The following is a 14995-nucleotide window of genomic DNA, read 5'->3' as shown; positions in this document are numbered from 1 at the left end:
CTCCTAGAAGCAGGGACTGGGGTTAACCCAGCGGAGGTTACTCAAGTGTAAATAGGGTAACCTTGCCTAAGGTCACATGACTAGTAAATGGTGTGGTTGGTATTCAGCTCATCTGCTTCTCTTGTCTGTTTATGGTCTCAAGCACTCTATTTGGCCTCCAGTTTCCTATCTGGGAGGGAAGGAACTCTGTCCCATCAGTATTTATATATTTATTTATTTATTTATTCAGACTTATCCCAAGAGTAAGATGCTCTGGGCTATATACGTGACTCTACTTTCTTGATATTTGCAGTCAGATCTCACGAAGCAGCAGAATGGGTTCAAAATCACCCTCAAAACCCTGGAAGACAACCTACTGTCTTGCCTCTCCTCAGCATCTGGGAACTTCCTGGGAGAAACGGCCTTGGTGGAAAACCTTGAGATCACCAAGCAGACCGCAGCAGAAGTTGAGGAAAAGGTAAAACTGCCCTGGCAGCCTCAGCTGGGAGACAGAGGCCCTTCGCCCTGCCTGAATCTGACTTTTAGAAAAAAAAAGAAGTCAGAGTAACAAACAGATGGCTTTTCCATCTCCCCAAGTTTCTTCTAGAAAATCAAGCCAAACAGGACTCCCAAAACGACTACCTCACCTCCTACATAATGAAGTTCCCACCTTCTAGCAAATGCTTTTGACAACTTCACAAACATTTGATGAGCACTTAAGTCTGTGCAGGTCCCCGTGTTCTGTGCAGGGAATGGTAGCTCAAACTTAATTCCTCAGTGAGTTTGTGGAGTTGCCCTGCAGCTAAAGGATCACACTGAAGAGTTGGCTGGTTCAGGCATGGCTGCACCCTGAGAAAACCCTGCCTGCGTAAATCTCACAAGCTTGATTTTAATGAGAGAGCTTCAATGACTTTCCAGGAAACTCAGCTCTCAAAAACGGTATCATCCTGTGAAACAATTTAGTAGATAGCTGTCTTTCTTTATTTCACATCATTTGTAAGCCTTTTCCCTTGTGGATACTGTAACTCATGACTTGCTGGGGCCAAACGCCTCCCCCTTTCCCAGCAGGCTGCTGAACCCACACAAGCCCTTTCTTATTTTCAGCCCTGTTCTTGGATAGAAGAGTAATGAAGACACTGGCTCTGAGCAGGATACGTGTGTCTGTAGCAGTGTCCAGAAACAATACATCTTTGACTTATTGTCAGATTATTGGGATTTCTTCAAATATAAAAGATTCTGTTCCAGGGCCGGCCGAGTGGCTCAGCTGGTTAAGAACTTGCACTCAAGAGTGCGAGCTCTGAGCAACAAGGTAGCCGGTTCGATTCCCAACAGAGCAGCCGGTTCGATTCCCACATGGGCCAGTGAGCTGCACGTGAGCTGAGCTGCCGCTAAGCTGCCAATAGGTTGCAGGATGGCTCAGTTGGTGAGAGCACATGCTTCTTGCAACAAGGTGGCCTGTTGGAGATGGTGGGCTACACCCGCCTGCAACTAAAGAATGAAATTGGCACACTGAGCTGAGCTGCCACCCCGGTAGCTCAGTGGATAGAGCACATACTCTTAACAACGAGGCTGCTGGTTTGACTCCCACATGGGATGGTGGCTACGCCCACCCGCAACTGATTAAACACAGCACCTTGAGCTGAGCAGCACAACTGTACTTGGAGCTGAGCTTGCTGTGCCCTCCACAACTAAGACTAAGGACAACTTGGCTGTTCCCCTTCCTCAATTCCCTAACACTTCCCCTCCTCCAATTCCTCAATAAAATCTTTAAAAAAAAAGATTCCTTTCCAGCTCGGTACAAGATGAGAAAAATGAAAAGTAATGATGAGCAGGGCAGATAAACCAGCTCGGACCCACTCTGAGATAACAGACAATGGAGGTTGGGGTGAGAGACTAAAAAGAGGAAGTCCAACCTCCCCGTCTTCTCTGTGGCTGTTGTGTGACCAGCAGGTTTTACTGCTGTTTCTCTGTGGCCTCCGTATCTCTAGATAGGAGCACTCAAAGTTTGTAAAATAATTATAGTAGATGTTCCACTGCCTTGGGCAGAAGAGATGGGGGAACAGAGCCCAATTCACGTAGAATGAGAAAGTCAGAGATGGAATTGACCATGTTGATTTTTCTTCCCCCCTCCTCATCCCTTCTTTCTTTATCCTTCCCTTAAAGTCAGTGAACATTTATTGAGTGCCGGCTGTGTGCCAAGTGTTTCAAAGAGCCTTTTTTTTCTCTCGTTGTTTCTTTTCTTTTTGTCTTCTTTCTCTTTCTCTTTCATTCATCCAATGAATACTTACTTGAAGGCTGCTATATTCCAAATTCCGTGACAAAAGTTGGGGGTACGGCAATGAGCTTGCCAGAATCCCAGGCTTCCAGGACCTGGTCCCCTGGAGGAGACAGATAAGTAACCAGGCAACCACCAAGCTGTGATGGCGGTTGTAGAGGATGCACAGGAAGCCGTGAACACACAGAGGAAAGGCATTCAGTCATGTTGGATGAGAGAGAGGGATGTTTCCCTTCAGTGTAACTGGAGCATCGAGACGCTCTGGAGGGCATGGAAGTAGTCACTGGAGATGAGGCATGAAAGGGAGCCTGTGTTTTCATTGCAAAGGGCTTTGTAGACCATGCTAAGAAGTTTGGGCTTTAGATGAGAGTTGGGGATTATAAAAATGTTGTTGGGTTTTGTTTTGTTTTTCATTTTAGACAAGAGAGTGACATGATCAGATCTGTGCTTTAGAAAGATCACTCCAGCTATAATCTGGAGGGGAGTTTGGGAATGCAGGAGGCAGAGAAAGTAGTAGGATATGCAGTAATTCAGATTAGAGGTGATGGTACCCTGAATTAAGGATGGCAGTGGTGGTACAAAAAAGTAGGAAAATTCAGGAGCTATGTGCAAATTCAAGGAGGTAGAATTGAAAAACTTGTTAATGGATTGGATATGATTATATGTGGTCAAAGGTAAACACAAGGAAATGTCTCAGGTAACGGGCATAAGCATATAGAAAGGTACCGGTGCCAATAACTGAAAGAAGAGAGCAGAAGTGGATTTGGGGGATGAGAAGAAGTGATGATTTTTAGTTCGTGTTGCATTGAGTTTGAAATGCCTTTGGGCTGTTCACATAGGAGCGTTCCATGGATTTTTGGGTGTAAGATTTTGGGCTGGCGATAAGAGTGCTGAGAATCATTAACAAGTAGTTGATCACTGAAACTTTAGGAATGGATGAAGTCACCTAGGAGATATGTGTGCAATGATAAGAAGCGGGGTAGAGCATTGAAGTATCCTAAGACACTTTAAGAGAAGTAAAGAAGATGTGGAGAATGGAATAGAGCAGAGAGATGGGGGGGGGGGGGAAGCAAGTAAATAAGGTATGATGAAACAAGCATTTCAAGAGAAGGGATGTCCATGGTGTTGAATGATGCTGAGAACTCAAGTAAGATATGGCTGAGATGTGTCCACTGAATTTTGCAAAAAGGAATTATCAGTGAACTTGAGGAGATCGGTTTCAGGGAAGTAGTAGAAGCAGAAGCTTGCATTAGAACACCATATTAGATGAGAATAGATGGGGGTTGAGAAAGGGGAAGTGAGTATAGACAACTCTTTAAAGAAGCCAAACTATGAAATGGCAAAGAGAAAAAGAATTGTAACTTACGGAGTATGCAGGCTCCCTGGAGGCTTTTTCCCCTAAGATGGGAGGGACTGAGCATGCTAAGATGTTAGCTGGGGGTGGGAGGATGAATGCATTGTAAAGGAAAAGGAGCAGTTGTGAATAAGACTTGAATTTACAGGAATGAGAAGGAATGATTAATACCATGGGGCACATAAGAAAGTCAGGAAAAATATTCCAGTCACCAATGAAGACCTTATCTTTTTTTTTTATTTAAGTATAGTTGGTATACAATATTATACTAGCTACTTTAGTTTCAGGTGTACAATATAGTGATTCAACATTTTTATAACTTACAATGTGATCACCCCACTAATTCTAGTTAATTGTTTGTTACCATGCAAAAGCTTATCTTTAGAAAGATAGAGAGTTAGTTCCAATGTGGTAAAGGATAGGGGTCAAAAAAGAGCCCAGAAATGGTTCATGGGTCCACTTGGACAACTGGGATAGGGGGACAGAAATTTAAAGGAATGGGAGGCAGAAATTAAGGAAATCCTTTTCTTATGGTCCCTTTGTAATCTGTGAAAGCATGAGTCAAGTTCCTCTGCTGAGAGTGAGGGAATGATGGTGAGGTAGAGGGCATGGGAAGAGTGAAGGTTTACAATAGCAGGTTTACAAGTTGCAGGAAATGGAAATGAAATTTAACTAGAGACACAGATTAATAGACAGCACTAAGGACCCAGGTGAGTTTGAAGAGTATGAATCTGAGATAACACCAATCTGGGCAATTATGTGATTTTTGTTCATTTCCACTCCATTCTGAGAATCTTAGTCTTTTAACTACTGAATGTAACCAACTTACATTTATTAACATTATTGATCTAGTCAAATGTCTTTCTACTATCTTAATTTGTGTTAAATTTCTTTCGACTATCCTAATTTGTGTTTTCTATTAACCATGTCTTTTGTTTATGTGTACTAACATAAAACTTTTTCTCCTTTCTTGATTTTTCTTTATCCTCCTCTTTTATCCTTGGCTGACTTTAAAGTTATTCACTCTTATTTTATTGATTAACCTTAATTGTTTCATTTATATATAAAAAATATATTTCATTTTATATGTGTCTTAACAATAGATATTGAACAAAATATATCTAGCCTCTTCCAAAACAATGTAAGGATTTTAGAACACTTTGATCATTCACTCCCACCTTTTGTTACTGTTCTTTAATATTTTAGTTCAACCTTGCTTTTACCAACTGTTTCCAAACTGGTTATGATTTTTTTAGTCTTTGTTATTTAGATTAGCAGTATATTTAATAAATTCTTACATTTCATTTCTTTCTTTTGGTTCAGTTTTCTTCTAGTTGAAGTAAATAATTCTTTCTTCAAGGGCCTGTGGAGAGTAAGCTTTCTTTGACCTCGACTGCTTCTTCAAAGAAAGAACTCTGGTCTTTCATCACTTTTGAAAAAGCTGAACTACTACAGCTTCAAACACTACACCTCCCTCATTCTCTCTATTCTCTACTTATTTCTGTTAGATGTATTTTGAATCTTCTCATTCTATCTGCCAAGTCTGCCAAGTCTGCCAAGTCTCATCACCTCTTTTATATATTTTCCTTCTTTATGTCTTTCTGAGCTGCTATTGTAGCAATTTCTTCAGATCTGTCTTCTAGTATGCTTATTTTCTTTTCATTCTTTTCATTTCTTTTCATTCAAACTCTAGTCCATTATTTAACCTGTGTGCTGACTTTTTCATTTCTATAAATGTATTTTTATTTTTTAAAGTTCTAATTAGTCCCTTTTCAGGTAATGCCTGTTCTTTTTTACAATGTTCTGATTTTATATTTATTTTACCTCTACTGCTTTTAAACATAATTAGTTATTTGTGAGTTTTAGATTGTTCACTCATCTTCAGCTCTTAGGATGCTAATCCTGGGAATTTTTTGTGTGGGGAAGGGTCATATAATTGTCCTCTTTGGTAACATTTCTTCCTTCAGTTTTGTTTATTGCAAGTTCATCTTCAATAGGGATCATTGTTTTTTCCTGTGAGACCCTTATGAATTGTCAGTAGTTTCACTCTGTTCTGGAGCAGCAAAAGGCAGGTCATATTAAAGTTTGTAGTTAGTGGTGTGTCTTACAGAATCCCCCTTTCTGATGCATAGGTCTCTTTTCCTATTTATACATCTGATAAGCAATTTGCTAAAAATAGAATATTCTATTGAAAGAGATTTATTTCTGAATTAGCATATTAACTTTTTCATAAAAATTAAGAAAATAGAAAATTAGATTATGCTTTTTTTTTAATTACAGTTGACATTCACTGTTATTTTGTATTGGTTTCAGGTGTACATCACAGTGGCTAGACATTTATATAATTTACGAAGTAACCCCCCCCCAATAGGTCTAGTACCCACCTGGCACTGTACATAGTTATTACAATATTATTGACTATGTTTCATTATATTTAATCTAAAGAACAAAATAAATGAACAAATAAAACAGATTATGCTTCTTCTACTGGATTCACACTTCCTGGAATTCTGGTTTATTTTCAAGTAATATGTATGTATGTATTTCCATGAAATGTTTCTTGTTAGAAATGAAGCTTAGAGGTTTGGAATTTAGAGGCCCACATTTCCCAACCAGAAGAGCTGACACTCTAATCCTTGTGAAAGTCTAGGAGTATATCAAATCCTTTCTCACTCAAGCTCTATTAAGGAATACCATAGTAGCTTCCTAACCTCCAGCCACTGCCCCCATCCCAATATACCCCACCCCACACAGACTCATATGCCCTTATACAGAGAGGCCAAGCTGTTCTCAGGACAGCTTTGAACAATGGACTACTATTTATTTTTCTAACAGGTCCAGGAAGCCAAGGTGACCGAAGTGAAAATCAACGAGGCCCGAGAGCACTATCGACCCACAGCCACCCGAGCCTCTCTGCTCTACTTCATCATGAATGACCTCAGCAAGATCCATCCGATGTACCAGTTTTCTCTCAAGGTAACCTTCCGAGCTTTCTACATAATCATGATAAAGCAGTATCATCTAGCCAATGCAATTCTCCATGAGAACTTATCCATGTGCTTTCATTAGCTAAGGCAGATCTTTAAGATCAAATCCAGGAGAGCAGCTGCAGTGCCTTCAGACCTGTATTATAGCCCTCATCTCTTTAATTGGGTCTTTCACGACTCATTGGTTATTTGGCTGGAATAGGAGATGTCACACTAAGTCTCGGCCGCACTCATTCAGTAAGCACATATGATATGGCCAGTAATATGCTTACTGAATGTGTGAAAGTGGATACCAAGAAATAGCAGAGGTAATCCCTGCCCCCAAAGACCTTAAAATAAATAGGGGCAATCGAATGTGTGTGTCATTCGTTGGTTAAAACCAAAGCAGTCAATAATAAAAGACCAACTTTAAATCACTTTTCTCATTACCTTAATGTCCCAAAACTACTGTTTTATGGTTGTTAAAATATTTCTAAAACCAAAGATGTTAGCAAATTATAAGTGCTGACTAAACTTATCTTACTCATGAAAAAGAAAGATATATACATTTTAAATGCATCTATGAAAATGTATGTTTCTCCCTGGGGTATTCACCAAAAGATCATAATTGAAGAGGCATTAGGGGGTAGTGAAGCATTTCTGAACAACTTATTTGGTTTGACCCAACAAATAGAAGACACACACACACACACACACACACACACACACTCAGAGCACACACCTCATTCGGTGAAGCTCACTGCCATATGGAGGCCAAGGTGTCAGGATGAACTGGAGCAGCTGAGAAATCAGAGGGCCTCTAGTACCTGGTCTCATTTAACTGGAAGTGGCATTTCACCACCTCCTAATCCATTTCCCTCAACTCAGAGTCTCTGCAGATAAACTGAACTGTGTTTGTAATATTTTATGTTTTTAAAAGAAATCCAGTACTTGGCCTTATAGTCAAGTCAAAGCAGCATATGAAAGAATTATAAAATGTTTTAAAATCCTATAAAAGTTAGCATAATAAGCCTAGTAACTACAGGGTCACCTCCCTAGTTTTAAGAGTAGTTGAATCTACCTCAGTGACTCTTCCTGGGGAAGAAATAAATCAAGTGAGGCCCATGAAAATATGTGCTCAAAGATATGTTGTAAGTTGTTTTTCAGCAACAGCACCTTGGTATAGGCTTGTTTTGTCATTGGAAGCTCTATTTATGAGGGATGGGCATTTTGGGTCCCCATATTATTATTAAGACTTGCCAAAAACTAAGGGAAACAAAAGAAAAAACAATCAAATGGGGCTATATCAAACTAAAAAGTTTTTGCAAAGCAAAGGAAACCACGAACAAAACGAAAAGAGAGCCTACTGAATGGGAGAAGATATTGACCAGTGATACATCTGTTAAGAGGTTAATATCCAAAATTTATTTTAAAAACTTATATAACTCAACACCAAAAAAAGCAAACAATCTAAAAAATGGGCAGAGGACCTGAATAGATACTTCTCAAAAGAGGACACACACATGGCCAACAGACATATGAAAAGATACTGCATGTCACCAAACATCAGAGAAATGCAAATTAAAACCACAGTGAGCTATCACCTCACACCTGTCAGACTGACCATCATCAATAAATCAACAAACAAGTTGGCGAGGATATGGAGAAAAAGGAACCCTCGTGCACTGTTGGTGGAATTACAAATTGGTGCAGCCACTATGGAAAACAGTACAGAGGTTCCTCAAAAAATTAAAAATAGAACTACCTTATGACCCAACAATTTCACTCCTGGGTATTTATCCAAATAAATCTAAAACAGTAAATCAAAAAATATATGCACCCGTATGTTTACTGCAGCATTATTCACAATAGCCACGATATGGAAATGATGAAAATGCCCATCAATAGATAATTGGATAAAGAAACTGTGGTACTTTTATACAATAGAGTATTACTCGGCCATAGAAAAGAATGAAACCATACCATTTGCGACAACATGGATGGACCTAGAAAGAATTACACTAAGTGAAATAAGTCAGACTGAGAAAGACAAATACCATATGATCTCACTTATATGTGGAATCTAAAAAACAAAATAAATGAACAAACAAAACAGACTCATAGTTACAGAGAACAAACTGATAGTTGCCAAAGAGGAGGAGTGTTGAAGAACTGGGTGGGAAAAAAATGAAGGAATTAAGAAATACAAATTGGTAATTACAAAATAATCATGGGGCTGTCTATCCTAGAGAATAGAGTCAATAACGTTGCAACAACTATGAATAGTGCCAGGTGGATACTAGACTAATCGGGGGAATCACTGCATAAATTATATAAATGTCTAACCACCATACTGTACACCTGAAGATAATATGAAATAATATTGGATGTCAACTGTAACTGAAAAAATCAGTAATTAAACAAAAAAGAATTGCCAAAACCTGTTGACCAGCTTGATCATAGAAAGTAGGTTTAAATAGTTAATGATAAGGCTCTGAAGTAAGTTTCTTCGAACATACCAGAACAACAGTAACTTAGAAGCTTTCTGTGATTGAAGAAAAACTAGCCACTAGGGTTTTCATGGTCTTAGATTTCGTCTGCGCTTGGATTTTACAGTTCCTATTCCTGCAAAGAAAGGCGAGGCATTCTTAGAGTATGAAAACTAGAGATAGACCACTGTGGCAACAGCCTCACATCCCAGCTTTCCAAAGTGTTTTGAGCAGGAATATATTAAAATGTGTTCATTTGCTTATATACATGCAAAAAAACTCTTCAAAAGCCAGATTTTGTATGAACTTAGAAGTTCATAACATGATTAAGATGAAACTTAAGTGGTCATAAAGTAATTTTTCTTCAAAACTCAGCCAAAGGCTAGGAGAGAATTAATGCAACAGCATTGCAGGGTGCCAGGGTGTCCTGAGTGAGAAGACACCTCACTGGGGTTCCCTGCAGACTGCTGGAAAGCCAGCTCCCCCTGTTGTGTGCATTTTGGAGGGACGACACAGCTGGAGGAATGATATTTCTCAAAGAGATTGGAAAGGGAAGAATCAGATAGGCAGAAACAAATAGAACACAGAGCTCTGAAGGCCCTAGGACCTGTTGACTTGTTTTCCTTGGTCCTCTGAGAGCTTTTCAAATACTTTCATTGGTTATAAAGGTTTTAAAATAAGGAGATTTCACACAAATCCCACTTTCTGGCTTCTCATGAAAGTCCGGAAGATTTGGCAACACTGAGCTCCCGTTCCACAGAGCATAAATTCGCTGGAGCTCGGGGACGGCTGCTGCCTAGCTAGGCACCTGCCTTGCCCTGCGTGTTCCCACAGCCCCTGCCCCTACCCTGTTTGCTCTCACACATCTGGCCCCTGAAGGCATTTGAGTTTGAGACCCTTGGTCTAAAGCAGCCCTCATACTTTTTAGGGCAGCAGCAGGACTCATTCATTTAACAAATCTTTTGAATGCCTATTATATGTGAAGAGCTGGGTTAGAATTAGGGAAAGATAAGAACGTTAGAAAGGTCTGGCCCCCACCTCAGTGTGCTCACAATCTGGTATAAATGAAAATAAATAAATAAATAAACAAACAAATAAATAAATAAATAAATAAGATGCAGAGGTAATGGATAAGGGCCATAAAAGAGCAACAGGCGTATTATAGTTAGAACCAAAGTAAGATCTCGTGGGCGGGAGAGAGCTCCTGGAGGAAGCCATAGACGTGGAGATCAGGCCCAGCACCCGAGCAGTTCAGACACCAGAAGGAAGAGGCAGAGGAGAGATATTTTTAGGATAGAAAGGAAAAGAAAGCCAAAATTAGTGTAGTGTAAAGAAAATCCTAAATGTACCTGGGTTTTAAAATTTTCTTTAGATCTGTTCCTGAATTGTGATTCACATTGTTTAAACTTAGTAACTGGAGATTCTTTACTGTCGTTTTAATAAAGATACTTTTAGAGAAAAGCCATAGTAACCACCCTGGGAAAACTACCTACTCCATCTCTGTGGACCTGTTCTGCAAGTAGGAGCTTTCCAAATTGCTCTGTGTGGTGCTGGGAAGCTGTCAGCTTCCAACAAGCTATTATCTAATCTGAATCCTACCAAGTAAGGGTGAACATCATGATGCGTTGGGGTGAAGATAGTTAGAAGATTTTGCTAGGATCATCAAAACTGAATGAAAATCTACAAGGGCTGCATTAACAAAAAGTACCATGAAACTATGGAACAGAGAGAGGAAGTCATGTTTTTATTTTGTTTTTTTCCCATTTTGCAAATAAGGAAATACTGAGGCACAAATCTTATATGGTTTCCACTGAGTTTCAAATGCCTGGTGTTAGAAAGCGCTAAGATTTTTTTTTTTAAAGAGGGAAATAGAGAACAGACTGGAAATCTGCATAGCCAAAAATGGAAAAGGCTCAATTATATTGTATCTTGACTTTTATAATGATTTATTCTATTCATATCACATTCAAAATGCAGCATTCCTGAATGTACTTTTATTAAAAGTCTATATCTAAGTTTAAAGCAATGGAAAATTGATTGATATGATTTTCATTTCATATTATGTTGATAATATGTAGTTCAGAAGATGTGTAACAAAGCAGGCTAGGCTCCCACCATTGCAGGAAGGGTCCATGAGAAAAAAAGACACTTAAGAGGACTCATCGAATGACTGCAGAGTTAACAGAAAGAAAAGCAAAAAACACATGAGATTTTGATCATTACCAAAGGAAAAATCACTAATTAAAAATATTTTGAGTGCCTATTATGTACAAGGGTCTCTTTTAAACAACAGAGCTGTACAAGACATTGGTTCTACTGTCCAGAATTTTATAATCTAATGGGTACACTCATTAATCCCAGCTGGTTATTGTGGACTGTGTTTACTTTTTTGGGGGGTAGTTATACAACAAAACTTATTGGATTTCATTTCATTACTTTGGCCACCAGACATTTATTTTTCACTGGTCAAAACCGTAGGATCTTCTCTGCATGCCTCATAGCTTTATCCACTGTGTGACAACACGATAATTCATATGAGCAAACTAAGAAAAGGGCTTAGCAAACTAAGTCAAGAGTTTTCTTGTTGCCACTGTCCAATTTTGGCACGATATGCTGGGAAAACATTTCTGTGGCTGGAAAATTAAAACATTCTTCACAGGTAAGACTACTAGCTATATATAACTGAGTAAATGTCCTACCTCCTGCCCCCAGGCCTTCAGTGTCGTCTTCCAGAAGGCCATGGAGAAGGCTCCTCCCGCTGAGAGCCTCAAGGAGCGAGTGATGCACCTAACAGAGAGCATCACCCTCTCCGTGTACCAGTACACCACCCGCGGGCTCTTCGAGTGTGATAAGCTGACCTACCTTGCCCAGCTCACCTTTCAGGTAAAAGGGGATTGAAGTAGTTTCCAGAAAACAAGTCATTTTCTAGCCCAATCAGCAAATGTAAAAAAAAAAAAAAACTTTCTCCTTTTAACATCATTTCCCACAGCTTGTGAAGACTGTTGAGCTTTGAGCAGAGGCATCAGACAGGAAGATCATTTGGGTACACGCACGCTGCCCCACCATTGACCCACTTATGGCAGACATTCTTAATTAATTACTGTACTTTTTCTTGCTGATCTTGGATGATCCAAAATCCTCCTCAGCATAGCCCTCCTATAGCCACTATCCATCAATCCAAAATGGCACTGAAGATGAAACTGGTTAGCCCTAAATTAACAATAACTAGTTTTTGAGATGCAGCAAGAACTTTGTTAGGGTATCGTTCATTATTTATGTACCATTAGGGTTGTAAGTTTAATATCTGAACTGTCCCCTGGAATAAGAAATCGCAAATGTCTTTCTATACCCATAGCAGCCTTGGCCTTAAAAAGTCCTTTAGAACTCTGATTCCCAAGGGTTTGGGAGCATCAGGGACTTCCAGTGTTAATAAGAAACGCTTGTCTCCTATTCTCAACATAAACAAACAAACAAAGAGCAACAACAAAACAAAACAAAAAAACATGAAAACTTATTTCTTGCACTTATCTGTCTAATCACATAGCATTTGGAAATTATTTTTATACATAAATTAGGAGCACAGGCCAGATTATCCTGAAGGCCTCTTCTAATTTGGAAAGTCAGATATTCTATGATCACTTCTGTGCTGACTCTACAGATTCCAAAGACTGAATTCACGGGCAAGTGAGTACTAGTGTGGCTTAGCCCCCTCTCCCTCTGTATTCCCCACCCCACCACACATGACAGCTTGGCCATCACAAAAAACTCAAGCCCCAGCATAGACTAATTTTCATTCTACCATGCATTTCCCCAGATCTCAAGAAACGTCCACCCCTAGCTTTCACTCTCCTCTCCTCATAAATATTTCTACCTCATTTTACAAGGGCTTCTCTGCCTCATCTGCTATTTCTAGCCTGTTATCTCCTTAGAGACTTTTTCTCAAATTGATTAAATTTTTTATTTCTTAGTGAACATTTCCATCTGAAACGTCTCAGCAGAGAACACCAATTGAAGGGTGGAGAACAATTTCCCAAGCACTTCTCAATATGAATCCTTAGCTCAAACAAGCCAAATGCCTCACCCTCCCACACCTCACTAATTCCCTCCAAGCTCCTGCATTTTCGACTGCCCTCCCCCTGGAAGGCCTTCCCTTCCTGTCTAAATATTCCCGTCTCTTCTTAGCTTCTCCAAGACCCAGTTCAAACCCACTTACAGAAAGTTTAGTCAAATTAATCCCCCCACCCCTGCTTGCTGGCCACTCCTTTATTCTGGCAGCACTTTAGCATTATTGATTCATACATGCACTTCTGTTTTGCATATATTCATATGTTACTTTGACACTCCTCAAATCATGTCATTTGTATGTGTCATCTTCTCATTTAGATTGCAGGAATGTATTCCGTGACATTATGATTGATACATAAAATGCTCACTTACCAAGATAATATAGTCATTCATTGTGTGCATTTAAGTCACACTGATATTTAGGGTGAAAACACATGCATACAGAAGTGATTTGCACAGATACACACTTTCTTCCATGCCACCTTCTTTCAACAATCAAAACTGATGGGCATGCGTTAGTGTTAAACTGACGACCCTGAAGACCTCCAGGACCCTGGGCCTACAACCCACTAACAAAACTCAATGTCATTCTTCCACATTGCAGATTCTCCTCATGAACCAGGAAGTCAGTGCCGCAGAGCTGGATTTCCTGCTTCGGTCTCCAGTGCACACAGGCGTCACCAGTCCAGTGGAGTTCCTCTCCCATCAGGCCTGGGGTGGCATCAAGGTCAGTATCAGCCCCTAGAAAAAAGTCAAGTTTTCATCTCCTGGCATTGTTCTCTGACACTTGTCCCCAGGAAGTCAGTAGAGCTCTTTCTGGGGGTTTATCATGGAGCTGTGTTAACGTAGTGTGCCCCCACAGCAGAGCTCACCCTTCTGGGTCTACTAGGATGTCACATATGTCACATATATAGCAGTAAGACCCTGTGAGCTTCTCTGGCTCAGCTGTGCTGCCTTTCACCTGTCAGTGCTTAGGGCTGGAATATGGGCTCCTCTGTGAGGCCCTCAGGCTGGTATGGAGATGCTGTGATAGCACTTCCATGAAACGGAGAGATGCCAGGCTCTGTTCAGGCATCTTACATGAATTTTAACTCAGCCTCAAAGCAGGGGATGCATTCCAGCCCGGGATTATCAGTGTTTAATCATAGCTGACATTTATTGAGCACCTTAGAAGTGCATTACCTTATTTTATTATCATCATCTGGGCAACAGGTATTATTTGTTCCCATTTAACACATGAGGAAAGTGAGGTCCCACAACTTATAAGGAGCAAATCCAGGACTCCAATTCCAGTCTGTCTGATGCCAAAGCCCGTTTTCTTTCCATGCTATCCAGTTTAGTTTGTTTCGGGTTCTATGAACATTGAATAGATTACAAACTGTAAGTTCCTTTCAATAAGGACCACACCTGCCTTCACAGGACCTGACTTGATGCCAAGCAGTAAAGGCTGACTGAGTGAACACAGCTCCAGACAGCCCAGGCCAGCTCTCCACGTGGGCAGCTGTCCAGTCCCCACCTGAGAGATCCCCCACGCAGGAGTGGTGCTGCGTGAGGGTTAGCTAGCCTCTGCACAAAATGAACCCTGTCTATGCGCTTCCATGTTTATTGCATCTTATACATGTTTCATAGCACAGAGGAGTATGAGTCTGAAGTAATATGATTAGCTCTCTTTCTCTTCATATATTTTACTAAAGTTTTTGAGATAATATGGGCTCATAGGCAATTATAAGAAATAATAGCGGGCCGGCCAAGTGGCGCAATGGTTAAGAACTGGCTTGGGACGCCAGAGGGCGCCGGTTCGGATCCCACATATGAGGGCCAGTGAGTGACACTGCCCTCTACAGCTAAGATGCTGAACAACAGCTCA

The 14995-nt window shown here is 40.2% G+C and overlaps 1 protein-coding gene across 1 annotated transcript in view; it reads left to right on the top strand.

Moving 5' to 3' along the window:
- DNAH9 (dynein axonemal heavy chain 9) overlaps positions 1-14995 on the top strand; it is a 340094-nt gene that overhangs the window by 273427 nt on the left and 51672 nt on the right. The window contains exons 56-59 of the mRNA XM_019654458.1: positions 293-457; positions 6444-6584; positions 11776-11946; positions 13733-13855. Coding sequence (XP_019510003.1) covers positions 293-457; positions 6444-6584; positions 11776-11946; positions 13733-13855 — 600 coding nt within the window. The remainder of the gene's footprint in view (positions 1-292; positions 458-6443; positions 6585-11775; positions 11947-13732; positions 13856-14995) is intronic.

This window comes from Hipposideros armiger, unplaced genomic scaffold (assembly GCF_001890085.2).
Source record: "Hipposideros armiger isolate ML-2016 unplaced genomic scaffold, ASM189008v1 scaffold_222, whole genome shotgun sequence".
Taxonomy (NCBI): Eukaryota; Metazoa; Chordata; class Mammalia; order Chiroptera; family Hipposideridae; genus Hipposideros; species Hipposideros armiger.
This window is presented reverse-complemented; position numbering and strand designations above follow the sequence as displayed.